Source organism: Eumetopias jubatus, unplaced genomic scaffold (assembly GCF_037043125.1).
Source record: "Eumetopias jubatus isolate StellerSeaLion01/CBP00866 unplaced genomic scaffold, mEumJub1_p1.0 scaffold_10, whole genome shotgun sequence".
Taxonomy (NCBI): domain Eukaryota; kingdom Metazoa; phylum Chordata; class Mammalia; order Carnivora; family Otariidae; genus Eumetopias; species Eumetopias jubatus.
This window is the reverse complement of record NW_028274816.1, coordinates 119,674,867-119,702,401: the sequence shown is the minus strand read 5'-3', so window position 1 is coordinate 119,702,401 and position 27,535 is coordinate 119,674,867. Positions and strand designations below refer to the sequence as shown.

Sequence of the window (27,535 nt, the reverse complement as noted above, 5' to 3'; positions counted from 1 at the left end):
GAAAGCATTTAAAGTTTTGATTGTATATAATATGCTATTTTTTTCAGAGCGGATTTTCTTTAAGCACTATAATAGAAATGCTTAGCATTTTAAAAAGACTCCTTACCATGCTTACAATAAAAAGAAAAATCTGTTTTTATGTGACTGAATACAAGCAATAGGGTTCTCTTACTTGCCAGAAACATAGCCTTTAACTTACACTATAAACGTTTGCAGCTCAATGTGAGATACTCAGAATAGCATCTCAGGTATCTTCTGTCTTTAGGTTTTAAGCTTCATGAAAACAAAACTGGTTTGACTTTTCTATTCTCATAGGGTAGTGCTAACTTCATAATAGGCAACTAGCAAATGTTTATTCAGTGAAATATATAAAGTTAAAGTCTGTTAGCACTTGATAGCTCTAGAATAATAAAAATGTTTTTTTTTTTTTTGCAAGTACTTTTTGGGGGGCATATATTCAGAAAGTTTGTTTCTGACTTGTTAGAATTTACATGCTATAAAATTAAGGTTCAAATCTGAGAGAGGTACATTTATTCAGTCAACGAACTATATGCCAGGCTGTGCTGTTACGGGGATATAATATAATTATTAAAGGCAGATTTAGGGCAGACGGTAGGAAGAAATTAATCTGTCAAAACATAGCTAATTTGATTAAAGTGCTAACTTAAAAAGTTATTTTTCTGTCTCAAATTTTTATTATGGGTCTTACTTCCATGTAGTCACTCCCCACACCCAAGTATAATTCTCTTGAGATTTTCTAGTTCTACTCAAGTTTTATTTGTGTGAGATTGTCAAAGCTAAACTTTTGGGGCTTGTTTGGTATTTAAGAGGTCTGGGAGTGACTTCATTTATGTCTTAACGGTCTTTGGTCATCACCTTTCAATTTAGACTCTTAAGAAACAGGCAGTTGGCAATTTCTCAGAAGAGAAGCTTGACGGGTTTGAAAGTTGAAGACAGGGTTTTTTTTAAGCTTTTAAATTCTAGCATATCTCTTTCAAGGAGTACATTTTTCTTTTACAGTTATTCTTCCTATGGAAATCAAGGCAGCCAAGGTTATGGACAAGCACCACAAGTAGGTTAAAATATAAATCGTGCTTTTTGTAAATATTTATTTTTATCAAGTAGGTGATAAAACTTGTATTTACCTAAATTCCAGAGCTATCCTGGCTATGGACAAACTACTGATTCCTCGTATGGACAGAACTATGGCGGCTACTCGGGCTATGGACAAAGCCAATCAGGTTGGACTGGTTTGTTAATTTGCTATTTTAGAAATTAAAAAATGAGAATATTTACTAAATGGTATATCCATCCAATCTTTAGGTTATTCACAATCCTACAGTGGTTATGAGAATCAAAAGCAGAGCTCATACGGCCAGCAGCCTTACAATAACCAGGGACAGCAAAACACGGAATCATCAGGAGGGTAAGGAATCAGTAAAAGCACAGAGATTGTGTTGGGTAGTGGAAATAACACTTTGAGTATTAAATAGATTTCACCATCAAATCCTAGCTTTACACATTTTTTTTTCAGAAAAGTTTTGAAGGATGAATTTCATAGTTCTGTGTTAGGAAGAATGTGGAAATTGTTAGCATTGTCATTTGATTCTTATGATGTGTTATTTGTAATATTACTGTTTAGCTGTATGAATGCAAATGATTTATTTATTTTTAAAGATTTTATTTATTTGAGAGAGAGAGAGAGCAAGTGAGCAAGCATGAGCAGCAGGGAGGGGCAGAGGGAGAAGCAGACTCCCTGCTGAGCAGGGAGCCCAATGCGGGGCTCGATCCCAGGACCCTGGGATCATGACCTTAGCTGAAGGCAGATGCTTAAGCTACGGAGGCACCTAGGCACCCTGCAGCACGTGATTTAAATGTTAAAAAAACATTTGGAGCTCTGCTTTATACCTGAGATTAAATAAGAACCTAGCTATAAAAGGAGACTTTCAGTACTTGCTTTTATTTCCGTTTTATTTTTTAGCCATTTTTTAATGTATTACCTTTTCAGGGACAAAAATATTAAAAAGTACCAAAACTATCCACACATTTCAGATACTCTAAATATGTTTTATTTGTTAACATAGGTAGATGAATATTTACCAACAAGTTTACAGGTATTATAGCTTGTTTTTTTTTTTTTTTAATTTTTGTTTTGGTTTTATAGTTTTTTTGAAGTTTCAGATGTGAGGAGCTTGTTCTTGTTACTAATTTTAATAATAGCAACTTAATTTTTTTAAATTGTGCTTTACATTTTGTGAAATGCTTTTGCATTCTCGAATTGATCCTTAGCCATTATGAGAGAGTGTCAGTAATTATCCCCAGTTTGTAGAGGTAAAGAGAAATTAAGATTACGTAGCCTGTTAAGTTACATAGCTAAAAAAGTACGCAAAAACTGAGATCACAAGTATTCTCTCTGCAGTGAAAAAAATTATTCTAAGTGAAATTCGGTTAAATAAAACCACTGGGGAAAGATTTGTGAGGTCACATTGTCAGTCTTATAGATATGAGAGTGTTTTGAAAAGTAGAAACTGGAGTACACATGTAGGAATAATTTTCAGAAAGCATGTTACATTAGAAGGAAGAACTCTTTTAAGTCCTGTTGGTTAGTTTTAAAATTAGGAGAAGGATGAATTTTTGGAAGCATGAGGTATAAATGCAGACCAAAGAAAAGTGTTAGATTTGGTTTGATAACCATTTTATTTTTTTTATTTTAACTTTTTATTATTTTATTATTTTTAAATTTGTAAAAATTTATTTGAGACACAGAGCACATGGGCATGTGTGCACGTAGGGGGGAGGGGCAGAGAGAGAGGGAGAGAGAATCTCAAGCTGACTCCCCGCTGAGTGTGGAGCCCAACGTGAGGCTCCATCCCATGACCGTGAGATGCTTAACTGACTGAGCCACCCAGGTGCCCCTAATTTTTTTTTTGACAACAATTTCAAGATTTTATTTATTTATTTGAGAGAGAGAGTGAGAGCCAGAGAGCACGAGAGGGAAGAGGGTCAGAGGGAGAAGCAGGCTCCCCGCCGAGCAGGGAGCCCGATGCGGTACTCGATCCCGGGACTCCAGGATCATGACCTGAGCCCAAGGCAGTCGCTTCACCAACTGAGCCACCCAGGCGCCCGACAACAATTTTAAAGTGAGGCACTAGAGTTCTGACTGTTGATGTGATGTGCTTTGGGTAAGGAGTTGGAGGAACATACTGAACTTTATTATTTATTAGATTGCTTTGGTCATCTGATGGAGAATAAGGTGTGACTATTAAGTTATGAGACTTTTTGTTCCCTTTTTAAAACATTAGAACTCAAATCCAATTAAATATTCCTTTCAACATTCCCATCCTGAGAACAGGTAATTAATAGTCATATTGCTTAGAACATACTTAGAAATTTCTTTTTAATTGCCAGAGATAATAAAGCAGTCTCACTTTTTTGTAGACTAGTTTCAGATAAATGGCATCACAAAGCAAGTTCCTTCCTCTAAAAATCCGATTTACTATTGTTGTCTTTTTTTGGTAAGATTCTATTTTTTAAGTAATCTCTAAACCCACAACTCTGAGATCAAAGTCACATACTCCACTGACTAAGCCAGCTAGGCGCCCCTTACTGTTTTCTGAAACTTATCTTTGAAGATATTTAGGAGAATGTACTATAGGTTCTAAAGATAATTATAAGAAAATAGTACCCTGGGGTGCCTTGGGTGGCTCAGTCAGTTGGGCGTCTGCCTTTGGCTCAGGTCATGATCCCAGGGTCCTGGGATTGAGCCCCGCATCGGGCTCCCCACTCAGTGGGAAGTCTTGTTCTCCCTCTGCCACTCCCCCTGCTTGTGTTCCCTCTCTCACTGTGTCTCTCTCTGTCAAAAAGATAAAATCTTAAAAAAAAAGAAAGAAAATAGTAGTACCCAAAATATTATGAGATAACATTGTTAAACTTAAGTAATAGAGAGCCTTTTAACGTACCTTAAAAAGACTCAGCACTTGGGGCACTTGGGTGCCTTAGTCGGTTAAGTGTCTACATTTGGCTCAGGTCATGATCCCAGGGTCCTGGGATTGAACCCCATATCGGGCTCCCTGCTTGTTGGGGAGTCTGCTTTTCCTTCTCCCTCTCCCCCAGCTCGTGTTCCCTCTCTCCCTCTTCTCTCAAATAAATAAAATCTTTTTTTTAAAAGATTTTATTTATTTATTTGACAGAGGGAGACACAGCGAGAGAAGGAACACAAGCAGGGGAGGTGGGGGAGGGAGAAGCTGGCTTCCCGTGGAGCAGGGAGCCCGATGTGGGGCTCCATCCAATGACCCTGGGATCATGATCTGAGCAGAAGGCAGACGTTTAACGACTGAGCCACGCAGGTGCCCCAATAAATAAAATCTTTAAAAAAAAAGAATACCCAACACTGGTTGTGATATATTTGTTAAAGAATGAGACATATTACTGTATTTTGTGGCACCTTTAATTTTTTTTTTAAGTTCAAGGGGATGGCAAAAGCCATAGTAACTTTTTGTTTCACTAATGTCTTCAAAGGTGTGTGTGGTTTTTCTCATAATATGGCACCTCTTCAGTGATAGTGAATTCCATTGCTGATCAGGAGATTTTGTAGATAAGATAACTAAATGATTTGCACCAGAAAGTGGGGGTAGGGCTGTCTGGATGGCTCAGTCAGTCAAGCATCCGACTCTTGATTTTGGCTCAGGTCCTAATCTCAGGGTCATGAGATCGAGCCCTGTGTTGGGCTCGGGGCTCTGTGCTCACTGGGGGAAGTCTGCTTGAGATTCTCTCCCTCTGCCCATCCCCTCTGCATTCTCTCTCTTTCTTTCTCTCTCTAGCAAATAAATAAATCTTAAAAAAAAAAAGTAAGTAGTAGTAAATATGGTTGAGGTCTATCTGGTCAGGCCTCTCAGTCTCAGTCAGTTTACTACAGTGAACATAATCCTTCTATAAAATTTCAAATTCTTGATTTCTGTTTAGCCAAGGTGGAAGAGCGCCTTCATATGACCAGTCAGACTATGGTCAACAAGATTCGTATGACCAACAGTCAGGCTATGATCAACATCAAGGTTCATATGATGAGCAGTCAAATTATGGTCAGCAGCATGATTCCTATAATCAAAATCAACAGTCCTACCATTCACAAAGGGAGAATTACAGCCACCACACACAAGGTATGATATATTGACCTATTATTTTTCTTTTTTCGCCTCATAGGATTATATTGAATTTTGGATTAAAAGACCTACGTAGGATTTCAACTGTTTGTAAAAATTCAGAGTGACCTTGAATATACATGCTTCTTTCTCATGGCCATCAAAGCTAGTTTATTAGATTTCTGTTTCCGAACTTCTCAGACTCCCAAATGGTCATGTGACTTTTTGATGGCTGATGACATGAATTTCCTTTGTAGTGTCACTTAACTCTGATCATTTGACAATGCTGCTGCCGCCAGTTGTATTGATAGTGTTGGTATACTTGATTGAGGGAAATTATCCTATATTAGCCTTTTCACTTCATCTAAAAAGGAGTAGCCATTCTTTCACTTGTTCTCTTACAGCATTTGGAATATACTACTGATACTTAGGAATCGGTCTGTGCCATGGACATGAATACTTCAAGGGCACAAGTCTTGTTTTACTCATTTATACTCTCATTGCCTAGTATAGGGCCTGGGTCATAGTGAGTGCTTGATAAATATTTGTTGAATAATTGAATGAATGAATAAGTGAATGAGTAAACATGGAAGCTCATTCAATGAATATCTTCAGTGAATATAGTCACTGAATATGTCTCAGTTTGAAAATCCAGTTATTTCACCCAAAGAACAAATAATCCAATCAAGAAATGGGCAGAAGACATGAACAGACATTTTTCCAAAGAAGACATCCAAATGGCCAACAGGCACATGAAAAAGTGCTCTACATCGCTCGGCATCAGGGAAATCCAAATCAAAACCTCAATGAGATACCACCTCACACCAGTCAGAATGGCTAAAATTAACAAGTCAGGGAACGACAGATGTTGGCGGGGATGTGGAGAAAGGGGAACCCTCCTACACTGTTGGTGGGAATGCAAACTGGTGCAACCACTCTGGAAAACAGTATGGAGGTTCCTCAAACAGTTGAAAATAGAGCTACCATTTGATCCAGCAATTGCACTACTGGGTATTTACCACAAAGATACAAATGTAGGGACCCGAAGGGGTACGTGCACCGCAATGTTTATAGCAGCAATGTGCACAATAGCCAAACTGTGGAAAGAGCCAAGATGTCCATCGACAGATGAATGGATAAAGAAGAAGTGGTATATATACACAATGGAATATTATGCAGCCATCAAAAGGAATGAGATCTTGCCATTTGCAACGACGTGGATGGAACTGGAGGGTGTTATGCTGAGTGAAATAAGTCAATCAGAGAAAGACATGTATCATATTACCTCACTGATATGAGGAATTCTTAATCTCAGGAACAAACTGAGTGTTACTGGAGTGGTTGGGGGTGGGAGGGATGGGGTGGCTGGGTGATAGACATTGGGGAGGGTATGTGCTACGGTGAGCGCTCTGAATTGTGCAAGACTGTTGAATCACAGATCTGTACTTCTGAAACAAATAACGCAACATATTTTAAGAAAAAAGAAAAAGAAGAAGATAGCAGGAGAGGAAGAATGAAGGGGAGTAAGTCAGAGGGGGAGACGAACCACGAGAGACGATGGACTCTGAAAAACAAACTGAGGGTTCTAGAGGGGGGAGGGTGGGGGGATGGGTTAGCCTGGTGATGGGTATTAAAGAGGGCACATTCTGCATGGAGCACTGGGTGTTATGCACAAACAATGAATCATGGAACACTACATCAAAAACAAATGATGTAATATATGGTGATTAACATAACAATAAAAAATTAAAAAAAAAAGAAAATCCAGTTATTTCTTGTCCGTGCTTGATTCACATTTAAGTATTTTTGAGGTAAAGAAATAACTTGTAAGGTTAGGGTTATGCTTTTCATCTAATTATTAAGATTCTGTACCTAATATTGTACTGTAATTCAAACTGTTCTTTATCACCATCACATCAAATGGTTATATCCCTGTCACCATTTTGCTTTCTGACTATAGCAGAGTGGAATTTGACACAGATATAATTCTCAAACATATTTAATTCCAGATAGTTTTATGATAACTTGGCATTTGAGTTCACATTGAGTGTACATGTGCCATTTTCCAAAGGACAAATGTGTGACCCAAAGAGCCATTTAAGTTTATATTATGGGAAGCCTTTATCAGAAATGACAATGGTTATTTATTCATGTATATATTCTTTCCTTTTTTTTTTGTAGATGACCGTCGTGATGTGAGTAGGTATGGAGAAGATAATAGAGGATATGGCGGGTCACAGGGAGGAGGTAGAGGGCGTGGGGGATATGACAAGGATGGAAGAGGTCCTATGACAGGATCAAGGTAAGTATTTAGGTATAGGTGTCTACATTTCTTCTCTATCTCTTTTTTTAATTTTAAAAAAGTTTTTGTTGTTTTACTTAGCTGGTTTGATTCCAGCATCTGATTTAGGTAAGATGCTTAAATAGATTATGTTGTAGAGAAGGCAGAAATTCAAAATTTATTTTCAGTCTTAAGATGTCAGTAAATTACCTCAGAATAGGCTATGTTAGCAGTTAGTTTATGTGGTGTATATCAAACACCAGTGGAGAAAATTCCCCTATTATGGTTGTGATTAAACCACTTAACTATGTTTTTCCTGCCAGAGCTATAGAGTCTTAACTCCTTTAAAAGATGACTCTGAGAAATCCAAGTATATTATATGTAAAACATAAAAGGTAAGTTAATTTTAGATTGGAGTGCAGAGAGGCTGTTCCTTAATCTTGAATCCCCTTGGGAAGGGAAAATATTAGGAGGCGATAGCAGAGTATATAAAGGTGGGGTTGGCAAATGAGAAAGATTTTATGTAATTTAACTATTGGGTCTTCCTTCTTAAGTGAATAATTATTGAAATAATTAGTGCAACATCCCCTGTCATTGCATATTTTGTTCAGACTAAGCTGTGGAGAAGATGACTTTTTAATTCAGACTTTCTTTTCCCCATTGCTAGTATTATCAGGTTTTGGTACTTAATTTTGGCATATGTTAAGAAAGCTGGTTATAAAATTACTTTTAAATATATCTGTAAATTTAGCACTTTGGCCCTAAAAACAAGAATGAAAAAATAACTGACGTTTGTTGTCCTCAGTTGAGGTTTGCAGGTTGCAAATTTATGTGTAAAATACACAGGCCTAAAAGATAATTTGTGTTCCTTGGGAACTGAAATTGTTAGTGGCCTGTTAACTTAATAACATACCAGTACCAGTTCACTCTTCTGCTCCTTAGGGGCTCTTGTTCCCTGAGGTGACCTGAGAGACAAAACTAGTTACATACAGCACTGTTAACTTCTTCAAGTGAGCCAGGAATTTGATCACCGACTTGTATTTCTCTGTGTTTAGTGTACAGTACTTCGATATTAGGGCAAAACTAAAGCCTAAACATATTTGATGAACTTTTATAAGACTGAACATTAAGTCTTCCGATTGATAGCCAAAGTCAGTTTACAATATATAAATATATTATTGTATGTTCTTCATTATCAAAGTGAGCAGCCTGCCATCATGTGGATATAAATGAACAATGTAAAATGACATGGTGCTTACTTTCTACCTAATAGCCTCCTTCCCATCTCAAACAGAATCCCAAACAAGATAGCCAATACGTATATTTAATTTTCCAGTTAATATGTTTTAGATAATTGGCTTCTTTGGAATAATGTATGTTATAGAGTATATCGTACGTTTAATTTTCTTCATAAGGAAGTTATATCCTATACATTACTTATTAAACTATGACAATGTGTGAGAATGATAGAATCCCACTTTTTAGGAGGAGGAGGGTAGGGAAATCTTTAAAAATGTGTTTTCATCTTGGAGAGATGACTCATCTTAGAGATTTGAAAGGACCGTGAATGAATCTCCTAATAAAACAGGGGAGCACCATACCTTAACCATCTTGAGAGTCCCATTTTAAATAATTTTTATAACCTCCTTGGCATCATATTTCAATATGATTTTTGGTCCAGGTACTTGATCTGGACCAAAGTTTTTGATTTTCATATGGTTTTATTTAGCCTTAGAACCTCTTTACACACTATCTTTTGCAGAAACCCACTATAATTAGGTCAGAATGATACTGATCTGGTTCAAGGTAGGATTGGGGGAGGGGGTTCTTGCCCAGTTGCTGTCTATACCCTGCTCTGCCCCCTCCCCCCAGCCAATAAATGGGATGTGCACGAAAGGCCTTTTTTAGGAATCCATGTGGATAATGATGATTCTGTATATTGGTTTGGTAAAGTTTTTATGTGAAAGGCCATGTAAGAAATATTTTAGGCTTTTTGGGCCATATGGTTTCTTTTATAACTGTTCACCTCTGCCCTTGTAGCACCAAAGCAGCCATAGACAATGTATAAATAAATATGGTTGTGTTCCAGTAAAACTTCATTTATGGGTATGGAAATTTGAAGTTCATACAATTTTCATGTGTCACAATATCTTACTCAAGATGTGCTTTTTAGCTTATTTATAGGGGTAAAGTATTTTGAATTAGAGTAAAAATGCCCAGTTTCAGGATATTTTTTTCACACTTGGTTTTACATTTAAGTACCAAAAATATCCAAACATTTTTTGTTAGTCTTTCTCAGTACTCCTATTTGTGTTTCTAATCATCTTACTTAAAAAATTATATCAAGGTTGAAAATACGATCTTTTCAGGGCTGTTTGAAGAATATCTGGTGTTAGTTAGGTTTTTATTTAAAGAAGAAGGGGCATAGTTTGTGGGTGAGTGTGGGATAAGTGGTAAAGGTTGGGACATTCTTAGACTCAAGTCGTATGATTGCTTGGCTGGAGGAAGAATACAGACCAAAAGGAAGCTGCCAGCTTTCCAAATATGGAAGAAAAACGTGTGAAAATTATAGGGACTTTAGGAACCAATGTTTTTCTTTGAAAAAGCAGTTATAGCAAAAAAGATTGAATTTCTGATTGTCATCTAAAATTGATCACTGACTTAGTGGTCTAGAAGCTTAAGGCTGTAAGTTCTCTCAGTGTTTTTAACTTCAGCATTGTGATGAATACATCGCAAAATTGCCAGAACTTTATAGATAACCATTTTTCATGATTAAGTCATCAAGTTATGTAGCTTTTTCCAGGCTTTAATATCTCAAGCCTAAAAAAGTCATCTTGAATTTTGACTGTCCTCTTAGAAGAGTTTTTGAGTAGTTCCCTTTGAATTGTGCATATGTTCTGGTGATAGTCTAGAATAGCCCAATAGAAATGTAATATGGGTCACAAATGTGAGCCACATATGTAATTTTAAATTTTGTAGTAGGCACATTAAAAATAACGTAGGCAGTTAAAATTAATTTTAATAATATATTTTATTTAATATACCCCAAATATTTTATCATATAATCAGTATAAAATTACTGAATGTTGTATATTGCGTTTTTCATACTAAGACTTTGAAATCCATTTTGCATTTTATATTTCGAGTACATCTTAATTTAGACTGTCCACATGTCAAATGGTCAACAGCCACGTGTGGCTAGTGAATACTGTATTGGACATGTGGCTCTAGAATAAGAGATTCTTGGCTTCTTGAAATGTGGGTAAATGCTGAATCCAGAGAGCCTTTTTACCACACATACAAGACATGGGAGGAATTAAAACATAAGTACAGCTACTGTTGAGAATATATTTAAATCCATTGAGTCATTTACATTTGGAATTCATGTTAGTCTTCTTCACACCCAAAAAAATTGTATTTTGGATTTACTATGAAAATTCAAGCATAGCACAGTTTGTTTTTTAACTAATCTTTTCTAATTTTTAGCTGAGTCCCTTTTTCTCTCTAGATAATGGATTTTCTGGAAACAAAGATTCCTGTATTGTCCTTTTACTTTTTGTCAGTTTAAGTCCTTGAATAGATATATTTAGATTTTCTTAAAATGAAAGATTTGGAGTAGAGATTCTGTCAAAGAACTTTTTCTTGACAAGCACCTGAAATTAAATGACCTTCAAGTTAAATGACCGTCTTCTCCTCTACATATGTAATACTGTAACAATGAAAGAACCCTCAGTCTACCTTAGGGTAGGCTGTTCATTGTGGTTTTGAACTTGGGACAACAATTTCCATAGTTGAGTCAAGAATATATAGTTGGTTTTCTTATGCAGGGGACACTCAGCCATACATTTGAGGATGTTTAATCTCTACTCTAAATACCTCTACTACTTTACCTTCAGATGTCCTTACTTCAGGAATTCTTTATGTGTACACATTTGCTGCTTTTTCTGGGAGGAAGACAAATTGTTGTGGCAACATCTTGACCCAGATGTTCCCGTATCTTCATTGTCTTAATTGACTAGTGAAGCCTCAACTTGGTTTATGGAAAAGGGACTTGTAACCTGACTGCAGGTTTGAAAGATTCTTAACCACAGGCCCATGTTTTGTTAAATATTTAATAGTGAGTACTATTTGAGGTTTATTTAGTGTATTTAATATAATAAATTTACTTATAAGGGATTGTAATATAACTAGTTCATATGGAATTTCTTAGTAAGTGAAGAGAAAAATAATTGAAACATTTGAACTTGAAAGAAAGCTTCATGTAGGATTGTAGATCATCTAGACTGGTGCTTCCCAAACTTTACATACGAACTCCTTGGGGATCTTATTAAAATGCAGATTCTGATTCAGTAGGTATGGGGTGAGGCCTGCCATCCTGCTTTTCTGAGTTGCTCTCAGGCTCTGCCTGTGCTGCTATTCCCTGGACCACCCTCTGAGTAGCAGCAATGTAAACCCTTATTTTGTGAAGGAGGAAACTGAAGCCTAGGGAGAATTACTGACTTGTCCAAATTTTCAAGATTGATTAGTGATAGTAAAGAGTATACCCTGAGTCTCTTAGTTTGAAGACTAGTACTTTTTCAAATGCACTGTGATTTTTTCATATTTATGGCCATTGTGTTGAAATCTTCAGCTGCCGTATTTTCAAAGGAAATGCTCAATGAAGGTGATTTAAGTTAAAATGTCATTATGTGGAGAAATAGGAAATAATAAACGTATTAAAATGTCATTTGTTTTATAGCACTTTTATTTTGCAGTGGTATATCCTTTTTTAAAAGTTCAAAGTTATATTGCTGGCCAGAATAGAAAATACAAGAATTAGCTGTTGTATGTAGTTGCATATTTTCTCTCCACTGTGGCCAGATAAACAGTTTGGTACTTGGTTTAAGATGACAGCAAAATAAATAAGAGGTATCTCTTAGAGCACTTACTTGTGAAAATTTCCTATTTAAAGAATCTACTTTATCCTGGGGACTTTAACCTCCTGACAGGAATGCGGGCTTAATATTTTCACTGGTTCTTTCCTCTTTTTTTTTTTTTTTTTTTTTGAGTTCTCATGATCATCTTTGAAGAAACCTGAGATATCTTGGTTTCTAATAATAAGATTTTTAGCAGATGAATCTCAAGAACTCTGTTGGCTTTCCTTTCTTAGAAGAGTTAAGCAGTGATACACAGGTCAATTAGAAGTGTAGGAAGGACTTGGGTACTGTTCTGAAAAGAGGGGTCTTAGAGACTGAATAGGAGACTATATGTATATAAAGTGGACCTGAGCTTTATATTGTCGATGTAGCCTTGAAATAGCCTTATTCTCCTTATAGTCTTCCTGGAAATTACATAAAATTAATAACGAATTAAGATGCATGTGTCTCTCCCTAACCTGGTTGCAAGGGGAGATTTTACATCAAGGTAGTAGAATAGACTTAAAAAGTTTTGACTGCTTTCTCATTTAGTTAGAGTGGTTTTTCTCAGGATGGCTCAGAAAAACCATCTATCTAGAGGCTAGAGGGGGCAGTGTTATCATTATAGGAGAAGCTTTTAAGCATTGAAGAGACCTTAGTGTATTGGATTAGTTTCTTGGATTATAGTAGAAGATGATTAATAGTAGTAAAATACTAGATGTCACCATCTGAAAACTGGGTGTTTTTATTTCCATGACAGCATGTGAATCTTAGAGGATTACTTAGTTCAGGCGAGAGAAACAAGCTTTTAATGTATGAGTATGTAAACAGTTTCTTCATGAGAGAGATCTTAGATTTCTTACATAGATTTATGCACACAAGGACCATTGATTTATCTGTCACTGGAAATTTGCCTAGTCATTTTCTTGTGGGCAGCTGCGATGTTGGAGTATGTTGCATTCGGTCTCTGATAACGGTCTACTGATCGGTGTACAGAGCATTTGGCATTGGTATATTAGAGTGGGTATAGAGTAAGAGAGCAGTTTTAAGTTATGCTTTCTTTTAGTGTTCATTTTTTCAGATTTCTGAATGATTTGAGATTTTTTAAGACTACTTTCATTCAGGCTCACTTTTATGTATATTTGTACCTCGCTTTTTTTCTTCATCTCATAAAACCCACAATTTGATATCAAAATAGAACATACTACTGAAATTTTTATCTCCCATTCTGCTATCAGAATCTTAACCTAGCTTTATATTGTTCTTCTAGTCTTTTTCCTTTTTTCTCATATTTAAAAAAATATCCCCCTTGGAAGGAATGTTTGCTCCAGTTTAGCATTCTTCATTCTGTGCCTCTAGCTTTTAAGTTACGATATGAATAGTATCCCTTTGGCTTGGGGTTGGGAAGATTTTAAAAGAAGAGTATATGAGATACATTCTGTAATAAGCTTGAAAAGGCAACCTTGTGGAAATAGATCCTTGGGAAAACACCTAGGTGAAAACAACATTTTGGAGTCTATGAAATGGAATTTACTGGAAAGTTAGAGGTGCTACTGTTTCCCTAGGCGCTCTACTTGTGACAGTTAAGTGTAGATTGAGCCCAGGGCTCAGCACATTAGAGACTTAAGGAAGAAATCATTTCTTCAATTTTTCCTCTGCAGTGGTGGTGACCGCGGTGGCTTCAAAAATTTTGGTGGTAAGTGCTGAGTATCCCAAAATGTTTCAGTGGAAATGCTATATAAATCTAAAAGCCACCAATATCCCGCAGACGCAGTCTAAGCCCTTTCTTACCCTGTTGAGGCTGGTGTGTGTTGTGTGCTTTAAAAAAAATTATGTATATATACATATATATATCAAAGAAAACATTTTAAAAAGCCAAAGTTGATCTCAAACAGTCCAATGGGTTTCTACACAGTGAATTTGCATGAAAGAGTCTGTGGTGACCAATGAATGAGACTTTCACTGGATTTTGACAATACATTTTTTTAATAAAGGTAGCTGACATGGTGTTGTTAAATTATTAGGGTTTTCCAATCAGCCTTCACAACCAGAGCTTAACAAAAGTGATACTAGCATAATGCCAAAGTGGCGGGTACCGTCTGGGACAAATTTAAGGAAATAATTGACTTTCATCTTGATTTCTTAAACTTAATAAAACTTAATTTATATATTTACTTTGTAAATCTGTGATGGTTGACTTTCAAGGATTTTGGAAGTATTGACTTTCATGCCTTGGTTTTTATTACTATTTTTTCATGATTTCTAATGAGTTGCCTTCAATAGCTTTTTTTCTTTTTCTTTTTCTTTTCTTTTCCCTTAGGTCACAGGGATTATGGACCCAGACCAGATGCTGGTAAGGTTTATGGTAGTTTGTGACTTTGCCATTGAGAGAATATTAGTTTTCCAACTTTTCAAGGGAAAAGTGTGTCTGTTTGGAGGAGTTAGGGCAGTAGGAAGATTTAATTTGATAGTGTTTCCAGAATTGGGGAGCTTCACTTCTAAAAACATACCAGAAAGAAAAATTCAGGGAAATTGGAAAGTTTGCTGGGGAAAATTGCTATGTTTGTGGTTTCCTATGCTCTGCTTTTTCTTTTGTGAAAAAAATACTTGATCTTGTATTGCTAATTAACATTACTTATTTAAATAACTACAAATCAGATTTGAGAGAGTTGGTATCATTGGGAATTTGAAGTAGAAAATCTATGTTTAAGAAAATTTTACATCGGATTGGTAGTCCCCTTAGTGGGCCTAAGAAACCTGAATTCATACATGGGGAGAATTGTCTTACTCTGGGCAGAGGTCACTAACTTCATGTGGCTTTTGTTTTTAAAATGAAATTCAAGGCTACCTGGAGCCTTTTGGAAGTTATAACTTAGATATTAAAAATCTATTTGAGCCAAAAAATTTTAATATATATTGAAATCAGAACTTTTGTTTTTATTAAGATGCCAAAGTATTCTATATGGATGGCAATTTCTGAATTATCCCTTGATGGACTGAATTTTTGTACATCTTTCTTACTTTGTTGTACTAATCCAAAAGTGTGCGTGTAAGGTAAGGTGTGTGTCAAGGTGCCCCTACCCTCTGGTATATACAAAGCTTATTGCAATGACCGGGAAACCAGCAGTTATGCTTGGCTTGCTTGGAAGTCCAAAGTGTCAGATTTGGGGAATTTTCTACTGAGAGCCTTAAAAGTACTGATTAGCCATAAAGGGTTAAAGCTCTCCAAAGAAAGGAATGCTGATTAATACTAGCTGTCTTCATCTCTTCATGAGCTTCAGCCCTGTATCTGAATCTAAAGAGTAAGATATCTAAGATCTCCCTTAATTGGTTTTTCACATAGTGTGGACTTGATCCACTTTAACTGAAGTTTAGTTGTAAGGATTGATCTACTACCAAATAACTATGGTGACCACTTTGCATGTGGATACAAGATTTTTTGTATATTGGTCCTTTTTCCTTTTGGTCATAGAAGCAGTTGAATATTGGACAATAAATTATTGCTCTTGATTACTGAACAGGATGTAAAACCAAGGAATATGTAAAATTAACCATAATTTTTTTCCCCCTTAGATTCAGAATCTGATAATTCAGATAACAACACAATCTTTGTGCAAGGACTTGGGGAGGGTGTGTCTACAGATCAAGTGGGGGAGTTCTTTAAACAAATAGGAATTATCAAGGTGAGTAGAAACTATGGCTTATGTTGAAAATCTTCTAATTATTAACATATTATAGTTAAGATACATAGATTACATAAGATTATATCTCTTAAAATTCCCTGATACACATGCCCAGCCATGTCTGTAGGCCTTTTGCTAAATTTGCTAAATACATGAAAATTTTATTCCTTGCTTGTTTATCTTTCCACAGCCTTCTACAGCTTTAACTTTCAGTCTTCGGCTCTAAAAATAGTCTCTGCCTAGCTCCTAAGATTGTGAGAACCAAATGAGATTGTGAGAATATTTTATAGATTCTGAAAGGCCATTATATGCAAACTGCGTTACATATCAGCCCAGTATCGGATGCTTTATTTCATAATTGTGTTGTTTTTTTGTGTATTTAACGTGTATCCTGCACCATTTGTTTCATGCATGGCTGAATTCAGCAGGGCTGAATATTTCTGTGAATTTAATATTTCTCCTCTCTTAACTTGGAAAGCAGCAGTTAGAGTAGTGTTAGTAGATTGTAGCATTTACCTGAAATCAGTTTGCAGTTGTCCTTATTTTGGTGCCTGTGGAATTACTCATTTACCCATGATATGTAAAAAATTCATACAGTTCTGAAGAGTAGACATTCTTATTTGTCTTCCACTCCCATCTCAGCCAGCTGCAGTGTGTATACCTTAGTGGTAATCTGTTAATTTGCCTGGTGTACATTCTTCCTGACTTTTTTATTTATGTTTTACAAGGTATATATTTACATGAAGCATTATCTAAAAGAAATTATACATAGATAAAACAGTATACTATGTATCATTTTCATAGCTTGGGTTTACTTAATATATCTTAAGAGAATTTTCAGAACCTATAGATAACTTAATTTTTATATTAGGTACATAATATTTGTAGTACGGATATGTGAATTCCTTTAAAAAATCCTTAATTGTGTGGTTTATGATCACTTTTTTTAAAAAAAGCTAATACCAACTTGTTTGTTCCTCAGACAAATAAGAAGACGGGAAAACCAATGATAAATCTGTATACAGACAAGGACACAGGGAAGCCAAAAGGAGAGGCAACAGTGTCATTTGATGACCCTCCTTCAGCTAAGGCAGCCATTGACTGGTTTGATGGTATATCTTATTCATACAGTTTCAATATGCAGTTTGGATAAATGTTTTCTAGTCTTGAAGTCAAAATATATTCTGGTAGACTGGTTATTTTCATGTTTACTTTTGTGGATATTTTATTAAAAATAAAGGCTAGAGTTTTTACATACCTTTAGAAATGAAGTAGAGAGCTCCCTCGTTTGTCCTCAATATTTCCTTATTATTCTACCTTGTGTTTGAAGCCACCCTGATGGAGATTTCGAGGGTTGGCCTGCTTAACTCTCTTTGTAAATTTAGATTAATTTCCCTTCAACTACAAAGCTAATACATATTTGGAAGAAATATTAAGACGTTCCCCCCCCAAAAATGAAAAAATATGGGAAAGTAGAAGAAAGCAGTAAAGCTTCCATAGTCCTCTACTCAGAAATAACCATTGATAATATTTTTTATTAAATTTAACTCCACTCTTTTAAAAGCATTTTAAAAAGTTTGTCATTATATTCCGAATCTAGTTTTGTCTCATGCTTTTTTCACTTAACATTTTTACAGTCATTTCCCCACGTTATTAGAAATTCATTGTTTTGTATTCTAACAAAAACCAACACTTATTGCATGTTTACTGTGGTTTATAGGCTAGGCATAGTTGTAAAAGCTTTATATGCATTAATTCAGTTTGATCCTCATAGTAACCCTATGAGACAGCCTATTATTACTGTTTTTTAGATGTTGAAACTGAGGCACAGAGAAGCTGTATAATTTTCAGGATCGTAGCATAACTGGTAGAGTCAGGATTCAAACTCAGGCAGTCTGGATCCACAGTCTCTAAAGGACTTAACCATGCTAGATTAGATTGACAGACACTTGAGGTCCCTTCTGGTTCTGAGATTATTGTACCTGTGTCTTTAAAACATAATTGCATTTCTTCAAAAATGAGATTGTGGTACTCTGTCCTCACCTTCATATTCTTTACTTTTTTTGCATTATTCTGTCAGGCCTCATCACCTTGCTCTTGAAGGCTAGGTCCTTTCTTCCTCACTTTTCTGTGAATTAAAAAACAATCTCTTTTGCTCATATGTTCTAAAATAATTGTGCTTTTTGCCCACAGGTCATATGAGCCTCTTAAACCTAACTCCATAGTTCAGGTCATTCTACAGCTTTGAAAATACTGATCCATGAGTGGCTTCCTAGGTCCTACTGTCTGATACTCTGGAAAGTTGCCAGCCATTATAATAAGCGCTTTGATTAGGGAGCTAAGGCTCCTGGAATTGTGACCATTTTATGAATCCTTTTGTTTAATATAAACTAAAAAGATTAGTTCCTGTCTCTAAGGCCCTGGGGCTGCAGAATACAGGTGTGTGTGCATGTGTGTAAGTAATCACATATGCTTTCATTTTCCTGGCATTTATTTTTAAAGATACTACCTTGCATATAGTAAAAGAGTTTCAAACTGTACCAGAAGTATAGAATAAAAAATGAGCTTTCTTTTACTTTTGACCCCCAGTGATCTCTTTTCCCCTCCTGAGAGTTGAGCATGATAGGCAGTGTATATGTAGCATGTAAGTGCATGTAAAGGCACGTGTGCACACCCACACACTCATTCCCTTTATAAAGCAGAAGTGGTGACATACTACACACATGGTTCTGCACTTGGCTCTTTTCATATTACAAATAGATGTGGGGTTTTTTTCTTCTTAGTAAGAAGTAACTGCATCCCAGTGACAGATCTGCTCTATTCAATAGATTGTATCATGTTTGAGCACTGTTACTTTGACTTCTTAGGGAACACTGGTGTGTTTGAATTTGTGTGAGGATGTCTGTTACTGCTCTGAAACTGAAAATTTTCAGGACAGTTTTATATTTTTGTTGTGAGGTGGAGATGTGGAGTAGCATTTTTTCAAAACTTCTTTTTTTCTTCTTAGGAAAAGAATTCCATGGCAACATCATTAAAGTGTCCTTTGCTACCAGAAGACCTGAATTCATGAGAGGGGGTGGAAGTGGAGGTGGGCGACGAGGTAAGACACTTGTTGCTCACAGGCCTGGATATTGTACAAAGGGTTTGATTTTGAGTCTATGTTCTGTCTCTGTTGTGTGAACTACTACCTCTTTCTCCCCCTGGGTTTTTTTCCTTCGATCTTTTTTTTTTTAATTTTTGTTGTTATGTTAATCACCATATATTACATCATTTGTTTTTGATGTAGTGTTCCATGATTCATTGTTTGTGCATAACACCCAGTGCTCCATGCAGAATGTGCCCTCTTTAATACCCATCACCAGGCTAACCCATCCACCTACCTCCTCCCCTCTAGAACCCTGTTTGTTTTTCAGAGTCCATCGTCTCTCATGGTTCCTCTCCCCCTCTGACTTACTCCCCTTCATTCTTCCCCTCCTGCTATCTTCTTTTTCTTTTTTCTTAACATATGTTGTGTTATTTGTTTCAGAAGTACAGATCTGTGATTCAACAGTCTTGCACAATTCACAGCGCTCACCATAGCACATACCCTCCCCAATGTCTATCACCCAGCCGCCCCATCCCTCCCACCCCCACCACTCCAGCAACCCTCAGTTTGTTCCTGAGATTAAGAATTCCTCATATCAGTGAGGTCCTATGATACATGTTTTTCTCTGATTGACTTATTTCACTCAGCATAACACCCTCCAGTTCCATCCACGTCGTTGCAAATGGCAAGATCTCATTCCTTTTGATGGCTGCATAATATTCCATTGTGTATATATACCACATCTTCTTTATCCATTCATCTGTCGATGGACATCTTGGCTCTTTCCACAGTTTGGCTATTGTGCACATTGCTGCTATAAACATTGGGGTGCACGTACCCCTTCGGATCCCTACATATGTATCTTTGTGGTAAATACCCAGTAGTGCAATTGCTGGATCGTGTGGTAGCTCTACTTTCAACTGCTTGAGGAACCTCCATACTGTTTTCCAGAGGGGTTGCACCAGCTTGTGTTCCCACCAACAGTGTAGGAGGGTTCCCCTTTCTCCACATCCCAGCCAACGTCTGTCGTTTCCTGACTTGTTAATTTTAGCCATTCTGACGGGTGTAAGGTGGTATCTCATGGAGGTTTTGATTTGGATTTCCCTGATGCCGAGCGATGTTGAGCACTTTTTCATGTGTCTATTGGCCATTTGGATGTCTTCTTTGGAAAAATGTCTGTTCATGTCTTCTGCCCATTTCTTGATTGGATTATTTGTTCTTTGGGTGTTGAGTTTGATAAGTTCTTTCTAGATTTTGGAGACTAGCCCTTTATCTGATATGTCATTTGCAAATATTTTCTCCCATTCTGTCGGTTGTCTTTTGGTTTTGTGGACTGTTTCTTTTGCTGTGCAAAAGCTTTTTATCCTGATGAAATCCCAATAGTTCATTTTTGCCCTTGCTTCCCTTGCCTTTGGCAATGTTTCTAGGAAGAAGTTGCTGTGGCTGAGGTCGAAGAGGTAGCTACCTGTGTTCTCCTTTAGGATTTTGATGGACTCCTGTCTCACATTTAGGTCTTTCAACCATTTGGAGTCTATTTTTGTGTGTGGTGTAAGGAAATGGTCCAGTTTCATTCTTCTGCATGTGGCTGTCCAATTTTCCCAACACCATTTGTTGAAGAGACTGGCTTTTTGCCATTGGACATTCTTTCCTGCTTTGTCAAAGATGAGTTGACCATAGAGTTGAGGGTCCATTTCTGGGCTCTCTATTCTGTTCCATTGATCTATGTGTCTGTTTTTGTGCCAGTACCATACTGTCTTGATGATGACAGCTTTGTAATAGAGCTGGAAGTCCGGAATTATGATGCCGCCAGCTTTGCTTTTCTTTTTCAACATTCCTCTGGCTATTCGGGGTCTCTTCTGGTTCCATACAAATTTTAGGATTATTTGTTCCATTTCTTTGAAAAAAGTGGTTGGTATTTTGATGGGGATTGCATTGAATGTGTAGATTGCCCTAGGTAGCATTGACATCTTCACAATGTTGGTTCTCCCAATCCATGAGCATGGAGCGTTTTTCCATTTCTTTGTGTCTTCTTCAATTTCTTTCATGAGTATTTTATAGTTTTCTGAGTACAGATCCTTTGCCTCTTTGGTTAAATTTATTCCTAGGTATCTTATGGTTTTGGGTGCAGTTGTAAATGGGATCGACTCCTTGATTTGTCTCTCTTCTGTCTTGTTGTTGGTGTATAGGAATGCCACTGATTTCTGTGCATTGATTTTATATCCTGCTACTTTACTGAATTCCTGTATGAGTTCTAGCAGTTTTGGGGTGGAGTCTTTTGGGTTTTCCACATACAGTATCATATCATCTGCAAAGAGTGAGAGTTTGACTTCCTCTTTGCCGATTTGGATGCCTTTGATTTCTTTTTGTTGTCTGATTGCTGTGGCTAGGAGTTCTAATACTATGTTGAATAGCAGTGGTGAGAGTGGACATCCCTGCCACGTTCCTGACCTTAGGGGAAAAGCTTTCAGCTTTTCCCCATTGAGAATGATATTCGCTGTAGGTTTTCATAGATGGCTTTTATGATATTGAGGTATGTGCCCTCTATCCCTATACTCTGAAGAGTTTTGATCAAGAAAGGATGCTGTACTTTGTCAAATGCTTTTTCTGCGTCTATTGAGAGGATCATATGACTCTTGTTCTTTCTTTTTTTAATGTATTGTATCACGTTGATTGATTTGCGGATGTTGAACCAGCCTTGCAGCCCAGGGATAAATCCCACTTGGTCGTGGTGAATAATCCTTTTAACGTACTGTTGGATTCTATTGGCTAGTATTTTGGTGAGAATTTTTGCATCCATGTTCATCAAGGATATTGGTCTGTAATTCTCCTTTTTGATGGGGTCTTTGGTTTTGGGATCAAGGTAATGCTGGCCTCATAAAATGAGTTTGGAAGTTTTCCTTCCATTTCTATATTTTGGAACAGTTTCAGGAGAATAGGTATTAATTCTTCTTTGAATGTCTGATAGAATTCCCCTGGGAAGCCATCTGGCCCCGGGCTTTTGTTTGTTGGGAGATTTTTGATGACTGCTTCAGTTTCTTTAGTGGTTATAGGTCTGTTCAGGTTTTCTATTTCTTCCTGGTTCAATTTTGGTAGTTGATACATCTCTAGGAATGCACCCATTTCTTCCAGGTTATCTAATTTGCTGGCATAGAGTTGTTCATAATATGTTCTTATAATTGTTTGTATTTCTTTGGTGTTGGTTGTGATCGCTCCTGTTTCATTCATGATTTTGTTGATTTGGATCATTTCTCTTTTTTTTTTGATAAGTCTGGCCAGGGGTTTATCAATCTTGTTAATTCTTTCACAGAACCAGCTCCTAGTTTCGTTGATCTGTTCTACTGTTCTTTTGGTTTCTAGTTCATTGATTTCTGCTCTGATCTTTATTATTTCCCTTCTCCTGCTGGGTTTAGGCTTTATTTGCTGTTCTTTCTCCAGCTTCTTTAGGTGTAGGGTTAGGTTGTGTATTTGAGACCTTTCTTGTTTCTTGAGAAAGGCTTGTATTGCTATATACTTTCCTCTCAGGACTGCCTTTGCTGTATCCCAAAGATTTTGAACAGTTGTGTTTTCATTTTCATTGGTTTCCATGAATTTTTTTAATTCTTTAATTTCCTGGTTGACCCATTCATTCTTTAGTAGGATGCTCTTTAGCCTCCATGTATTTGAGTTCTTTCCGACTTTCTTCTTGTGATTGAGTTCTAGTTTCAAAGCATTGTGGTCTGAAAATATGCAGGGAATAATCCCAATCTTTTGGTACCGGTTGAGACCCGATTTGTGACCTAGGATGTGATCAATTGTGGAGAATGTTCCATGGGCACTAGAGAAGAATGTGTATTCCGTTGCTTTGGGATGGAATGTTCTGAATATGTCTGTGAAGTCCATTTGGTCCAGTGTTTCATTTAAAGTCTTTATTTCCTTGTTGATCTTTTGCTTAGATGATCTGTCCATTTCAGTCAGGGGGGTGTTAAAGTCCCCCACTATTATTGTATTTCTTTGCTTTTGTTATTAATTGCCTTGTATAATTGGCTGCTCCCACATTAGGGGCATAGATATTTACAATTGTTAGATCTTCTTGTTGGATAGACCCTTTAAGTAAGATATAGTGTCCTTCCTCATCTCTTATTACAGTCTTTGTTTTAAAATCTAATTTGTCTGATATAAGGATTGCCACCCCAGCTTTCTTTTGGTGTCCATTTGCATGGTAAATCGTTTTCTACCCCCTCACTTTCAATCTGGGGGTGTCTTTGGGTCTAAAATGAGTCTCTTGCAGACAGCATATTGATGGGTGTTGTTTTTTAATCCAATCTGATAGCCTCTGTCTTTTGATTGGGGCATTTAGCCCATTTATATTCAGGGTAACTATTGAAAGGTATGAATTTAGTGCCTGTATGGCCTGGAAGGTGACTGTTACTGTATATTGTCTGTGTTCCTTTCTGATCTATGCTGCTTTTAGGCTCTCTCTTTGCTTAGAGGACCCCTTTCAATATTTCTTGGAGGGCTGGTTTCGTGTTTGCAAATTCCTTTAGTTTTTGTTTGTCCTGGAAGCTTTTTCTCTCTCCTTCTATTTTCAATGACAGCCTAGCTGGATATAGTATTCTTGGCTGCCTATTTTTCTCATTTAGTGCTCTGAAGATATCTTGCCAGTCCTTTCTGGCCTGCCAGGTCTCTGTGGATAGGTCTGTTGCCAATCTAATGTTTCTACCATTGTAGGTTACATAACTCTTCTCCCGAGCTGCTTTCAGGATTTTCTCTTTGTCTCTGAGAGTCGTAAGTTTTATTATTAGATGTCGGGGTGTTGACCTATTATTATTGATTTTGAGAGGGGTTCTCTGTGCCTCCTGGATTTTGATGCCTGTTTCCTTCCTCACATTAGGGAAGTTCTCTGCTATTATTTGCTCCAATATGCCTTCTGCCCCTCTCTCTCTTTCTTCTTCTGGGATCCCAATTATTCTAATGTTTCGTCTTATCGTATCACTTATCTCTTGAATTCTGCCCTCGTGATCCTGTAGTTGTTTATCTTTTTCCTTCTATCTTAAAGTGAGAGTGGGTACTGAAAGGAGATTGGGTAAATAAGGTGTCATAATAGCTAAGAAAGTAGTTGGAAGAAGGTTCTAGAGATCCCTTTGGAAAGCTTCGTGGCAGTTTGTTATTCACCTGGAGATCAGGAGGCAGTTGCTTAAATGATACCTATTTAGGTAATCTGACCAGTTTGTAAGTTCTCTGATACAGTTGCTGCCGCCTTGTTCATTTCTGTTGTGTTTAGTTCCTTAAATTTGAAATATGTCTTCTCTACCTTTATCATTGAGATCCTTAAAGCAGGGAGAGTATTATAATAGAAAGTGGACTTTGGAAGTTTTTTAGTGCATTGTTTGCACTTTAATATGTGCCTGGGATCTTTTCCCACATTTTTTGGATTTACTAAGTAAAGCCTCAAATAAAAGAATCAGAGTTCTTGGGGTTAATTTTGGGGGTGGCCACCCAGTTATTGATGGTTACTTGCTCTTAATTCTTTCATCTGGTGCTTTTCTTCTGCTGTGTTAATGTCGGCTGCTGATTTTTCTCTCCCACCTTTCTTAACCCCAGGCCGTGGAGGATATAGAGGTCGTGGAGGCTTTCAGGGGAGAGGTGGAGACCCCAAAAGTGGGGACTGGGTTTGCCCTAATCCGTAAGTATCCTTATTAACTCTGGTGGTAGTAGGAGTTGGGATTGGGGTTGGAGGATGCAAGAGGGGGTTCTGATTCAGTTGGAAACTATTGAACATTTTTATTTTCCTCCTTTCTCAGGTCATGTGGAAATATGAACTTTGCTCGAAGGAATTCCTGCAACCAGTGTAATGAGCCCAGACCAGAGGACTCTCGTCCCTCAGGAGGAGGTGGGTTGCTTTTTAACAGCATCTGCATGGCATTTATCTTCTGACTAGCATTAAGGGTGGTTTATGTTATCCTGTTGGCCTCACTGGTTTGCATCTCTACCTTGCAGACTTCCGGGGAAGAGGCTACGGTGGAGAGAGGGGCTACAGAGGTCGTGGGGGCAGAGGTGGAGACCGAGGTGGCTACGGAGGAGACAGAAGTGGCGGCGGCGGCTACGGAGGAGACAGAAGTGGCAGCGGCAGCTACGGAGGAGATAGAAGTGGGGGTGGCTATGGTGGAGACAGAAGTGGGGGCGGCTATGGTGGGGACCGAGGAGGCGGTTACGGTGGGGACCGAGGAGGCGGTTATGGAGGAGACCGAGGCGGAGGCTACGGTGGAGACCGAGGAGGCGGTTATGGAGGAGACCGAGGAGGTGGCTACGGTGGCGACCGAGGAGGAGGCTACGGTGGTGACCGAGGAGGAGGCTACGGTGGCGACCGAGGCGGCTATGGAGGAGACCGCAGTGGGGGGGGCTATGGAGGAGACCGTGGTGGCGGCGGGGCCTACGGTGGAGACCGAGGTGGCGGCTATGGAGGTGACAGGAGTGGGGGCGGCTATGGAGGAGACCGAGGCGGCTATGGAGGCAAAATGGGAGGAAGGTGAGTATTAGAATGTACTTGTTAACCATTTTACATCACCGCTCCTAGGCTTTAGGATCTGAACCCTTTTTGTCACATTTTCTTAAGGTCCGGTTTTTTGGAACTTGAATTTTTCATCGGAAGCGTTCTCAGTGAGGATGGGGAAGATTCATTTAGTTTCCCATTTAGAAATTTCTAAAACTCATTGTGTTTTGGAAATTTTGTTTCAAAATCTTTATATTGGTGTGAATGTGTGTATATGAATATGTGTTATTCTTCCTCATGGCTAAAGATAATTGAGAGATAATTTAAAATTATATGTAAACCAGAGGTTCTTAATTTAAGTGAGGGGGAGCACACATTTCATGGGGGTAGGGGTGTGTTTTCTGAAATCTTATGTGTTGTGCCACCCTGTAGTTACTTCTCTGGAGATTCTGGTAATACCTTTTCCAGATGAAAATCACTGATGGTACTGATGGGAATGTGTTGTGCATGTGAATGGTGTAGAGGCAGAAAAAGTTGAACCAGTTATTACACTAAGCATCTGTATGCCAGAGACAGTATAAGGTATGAGAATTAGTATAGCATGGAGTTCAGAGATAAGACTTCTCTGGGTTCAAATTCTGGCTCCACCATTTACTATGTGACCTTAGGCAAGTTACTTAACCTTATGGAGCATCAGTGTTCTCATCTATAAAATGGAGCCAGTAATACCTCCTTCGAGGAGTCAAATTAGATTACTACACTATGGCAGTTCCTGGCCCATGGTAAATGCTATATAATTGTTAGCTCTTAGTAATTATTATCTTTTGAACCCTTCTTACTGTGTGGCAAATCCTGTGGAAGTATCTGTATTCTTTAGTTCTAGTCCTTCTCTCAACCCCATGAAGTAGATGTATTTCGCATTTTATGGAGTAAGAAACACTGAGTAACTTTTCCAAGGTCACATAGTAAGTGGCAGATCCAGAATTCTTACATGACAATGTTTGCTTGCTTAATTCTGTTACGCCACTCTTTTGTTTAGAGAGCTGGAATTGGCACAGTCTCTGACCTCCTGAAATACCACAGTGGTTTGGAGTCCTTATTCTAGATGGGAAGTTTTTAAGAGAGTTAATGATAGCAAAAAACTTCTTCTAGGAACTTTGTGAGTCTTAAAGCTGTTAAATTAGACCTTTATTAAGCACCTTCTAGGAGTAGAGAAATAAATTAGGTATGGTGTCATTCTTACAGAAATTGTCAAACAGACGCCATTCGCCAGCACCCTGAGGAAGTGTCTGATGCTCTCCCTTGGTAGAAAATTAGAATTTAGTCTGGCTCTTTATTTTTCATTCCTAGAAACGACTACAGAAATGATCAGCGCAACCGACCATACTGATGACTGTTTTGAATGTTCCTTTGTCTCTGACATGATCCATAGTGAAATTGCCAGAGTTTTGCCTGCTGCTTTCCTCGTGGCCTCTTCTTGGGTAGTGAAATTAAGTGACATTTGGATTTTTATTTGGGTGGGAGGGCTGGGACAATTTTTCTTTTAGAAATGTCCATTGAAATTTTCCCGTTTAGTTTCCAACCTCCTTTCCAACCCTTGAAGCTAAGTGCGTTGTAAAATATTGCCAAAATGGAAAGTGTTTTGTATTACTGCAATAAAGGCTGCTTGTTTTGTGGACTCTTGTACATTAGTGCATTGTTCTGTCACACTCAGGATTCAGCTACAGCAGACTCTAACCCTAAAGAATTAAGAGATGCATTGTTTCATGAACTGATAATGTTACTTTCAACAATACTGAACTCCTACTCTGTTTAGAGTAGTAGTTTGCAAGAATGACTGCATGTCAGAATTACCTGAGGAGGTTGTCAAAATTACAGATTCCTAGACCTCACCCCAGGTCTAATCAGAACTTGTTAGGTGTGGGAAGCTAGGCCTAGGAATCTATATCAAGTTTACCAGGTGGTTTTGATACAGTCCGTTTAA

The 27,535-nt window shown here is 37.7% G+C and overlaps 1 protein-coding gene across 1 annotated transcript in view; it reads left to right on the top strand.

The window, feature by feature from the left end:
• TAF15 (TATA-box binding protein associated factor 15) overlaps positions 1–27,229 on the top strand; it is a 34,664-nt gene extending 7,435 nt beyond the window's left edge. The window contains exons 3-16 of the mRNA XM_028109138.2: positions 1,021–1,072; positions 1,157–1,241; positions 1,324–1,426; positions 4,963–5,156; positions 7,320–7,440; positions 13,976–14,010; positions 14,635–14,667; positions 15,888–15,997; positions 16,980–17,109; positions 19,005–19,097; positions 24,663–24,744; positions 24,863–24,951; positions 25,059–25,587; positions 26,902–27,229. Of these exons, the coding sequence (XP_027964939.1) occupies positions 1,021–1,072; positions 1,157–1,241; positions 1,324–1,426; positions 4,963–5,156; positions 7,320–7,440; positions 13,976–14,010; positions 14,635–14,667; positions 15,888–15,997; positions 16,980–17,109; positions 19,005–19,097; positions 24,663–24,744; positions 24,863–24,951; positions 25,059–25,587; positions 26,902–26,941 (1,696 nt within the window). The 3' untranslated portion in view covers positions 26,942–27,229. The remainder of the gene's footprint in view (positions 1–1,020; positions 1,073–1,156; positions 1,242–1,323; positions 1,427–4,962; positions 5,157–7,319; positions 7,441–13,975; positions 14,011–14,634; positions 14,668–15,887; positions 15,998–16,979; positions 17,110–19,004; positions 19,098–24,662; positions 24,745–24,862; positions 24,952–25,058; positions 25,588–26,901) is intronic.
• Positions 27,230–27,535: the final 306 nt, after the last annotated feature.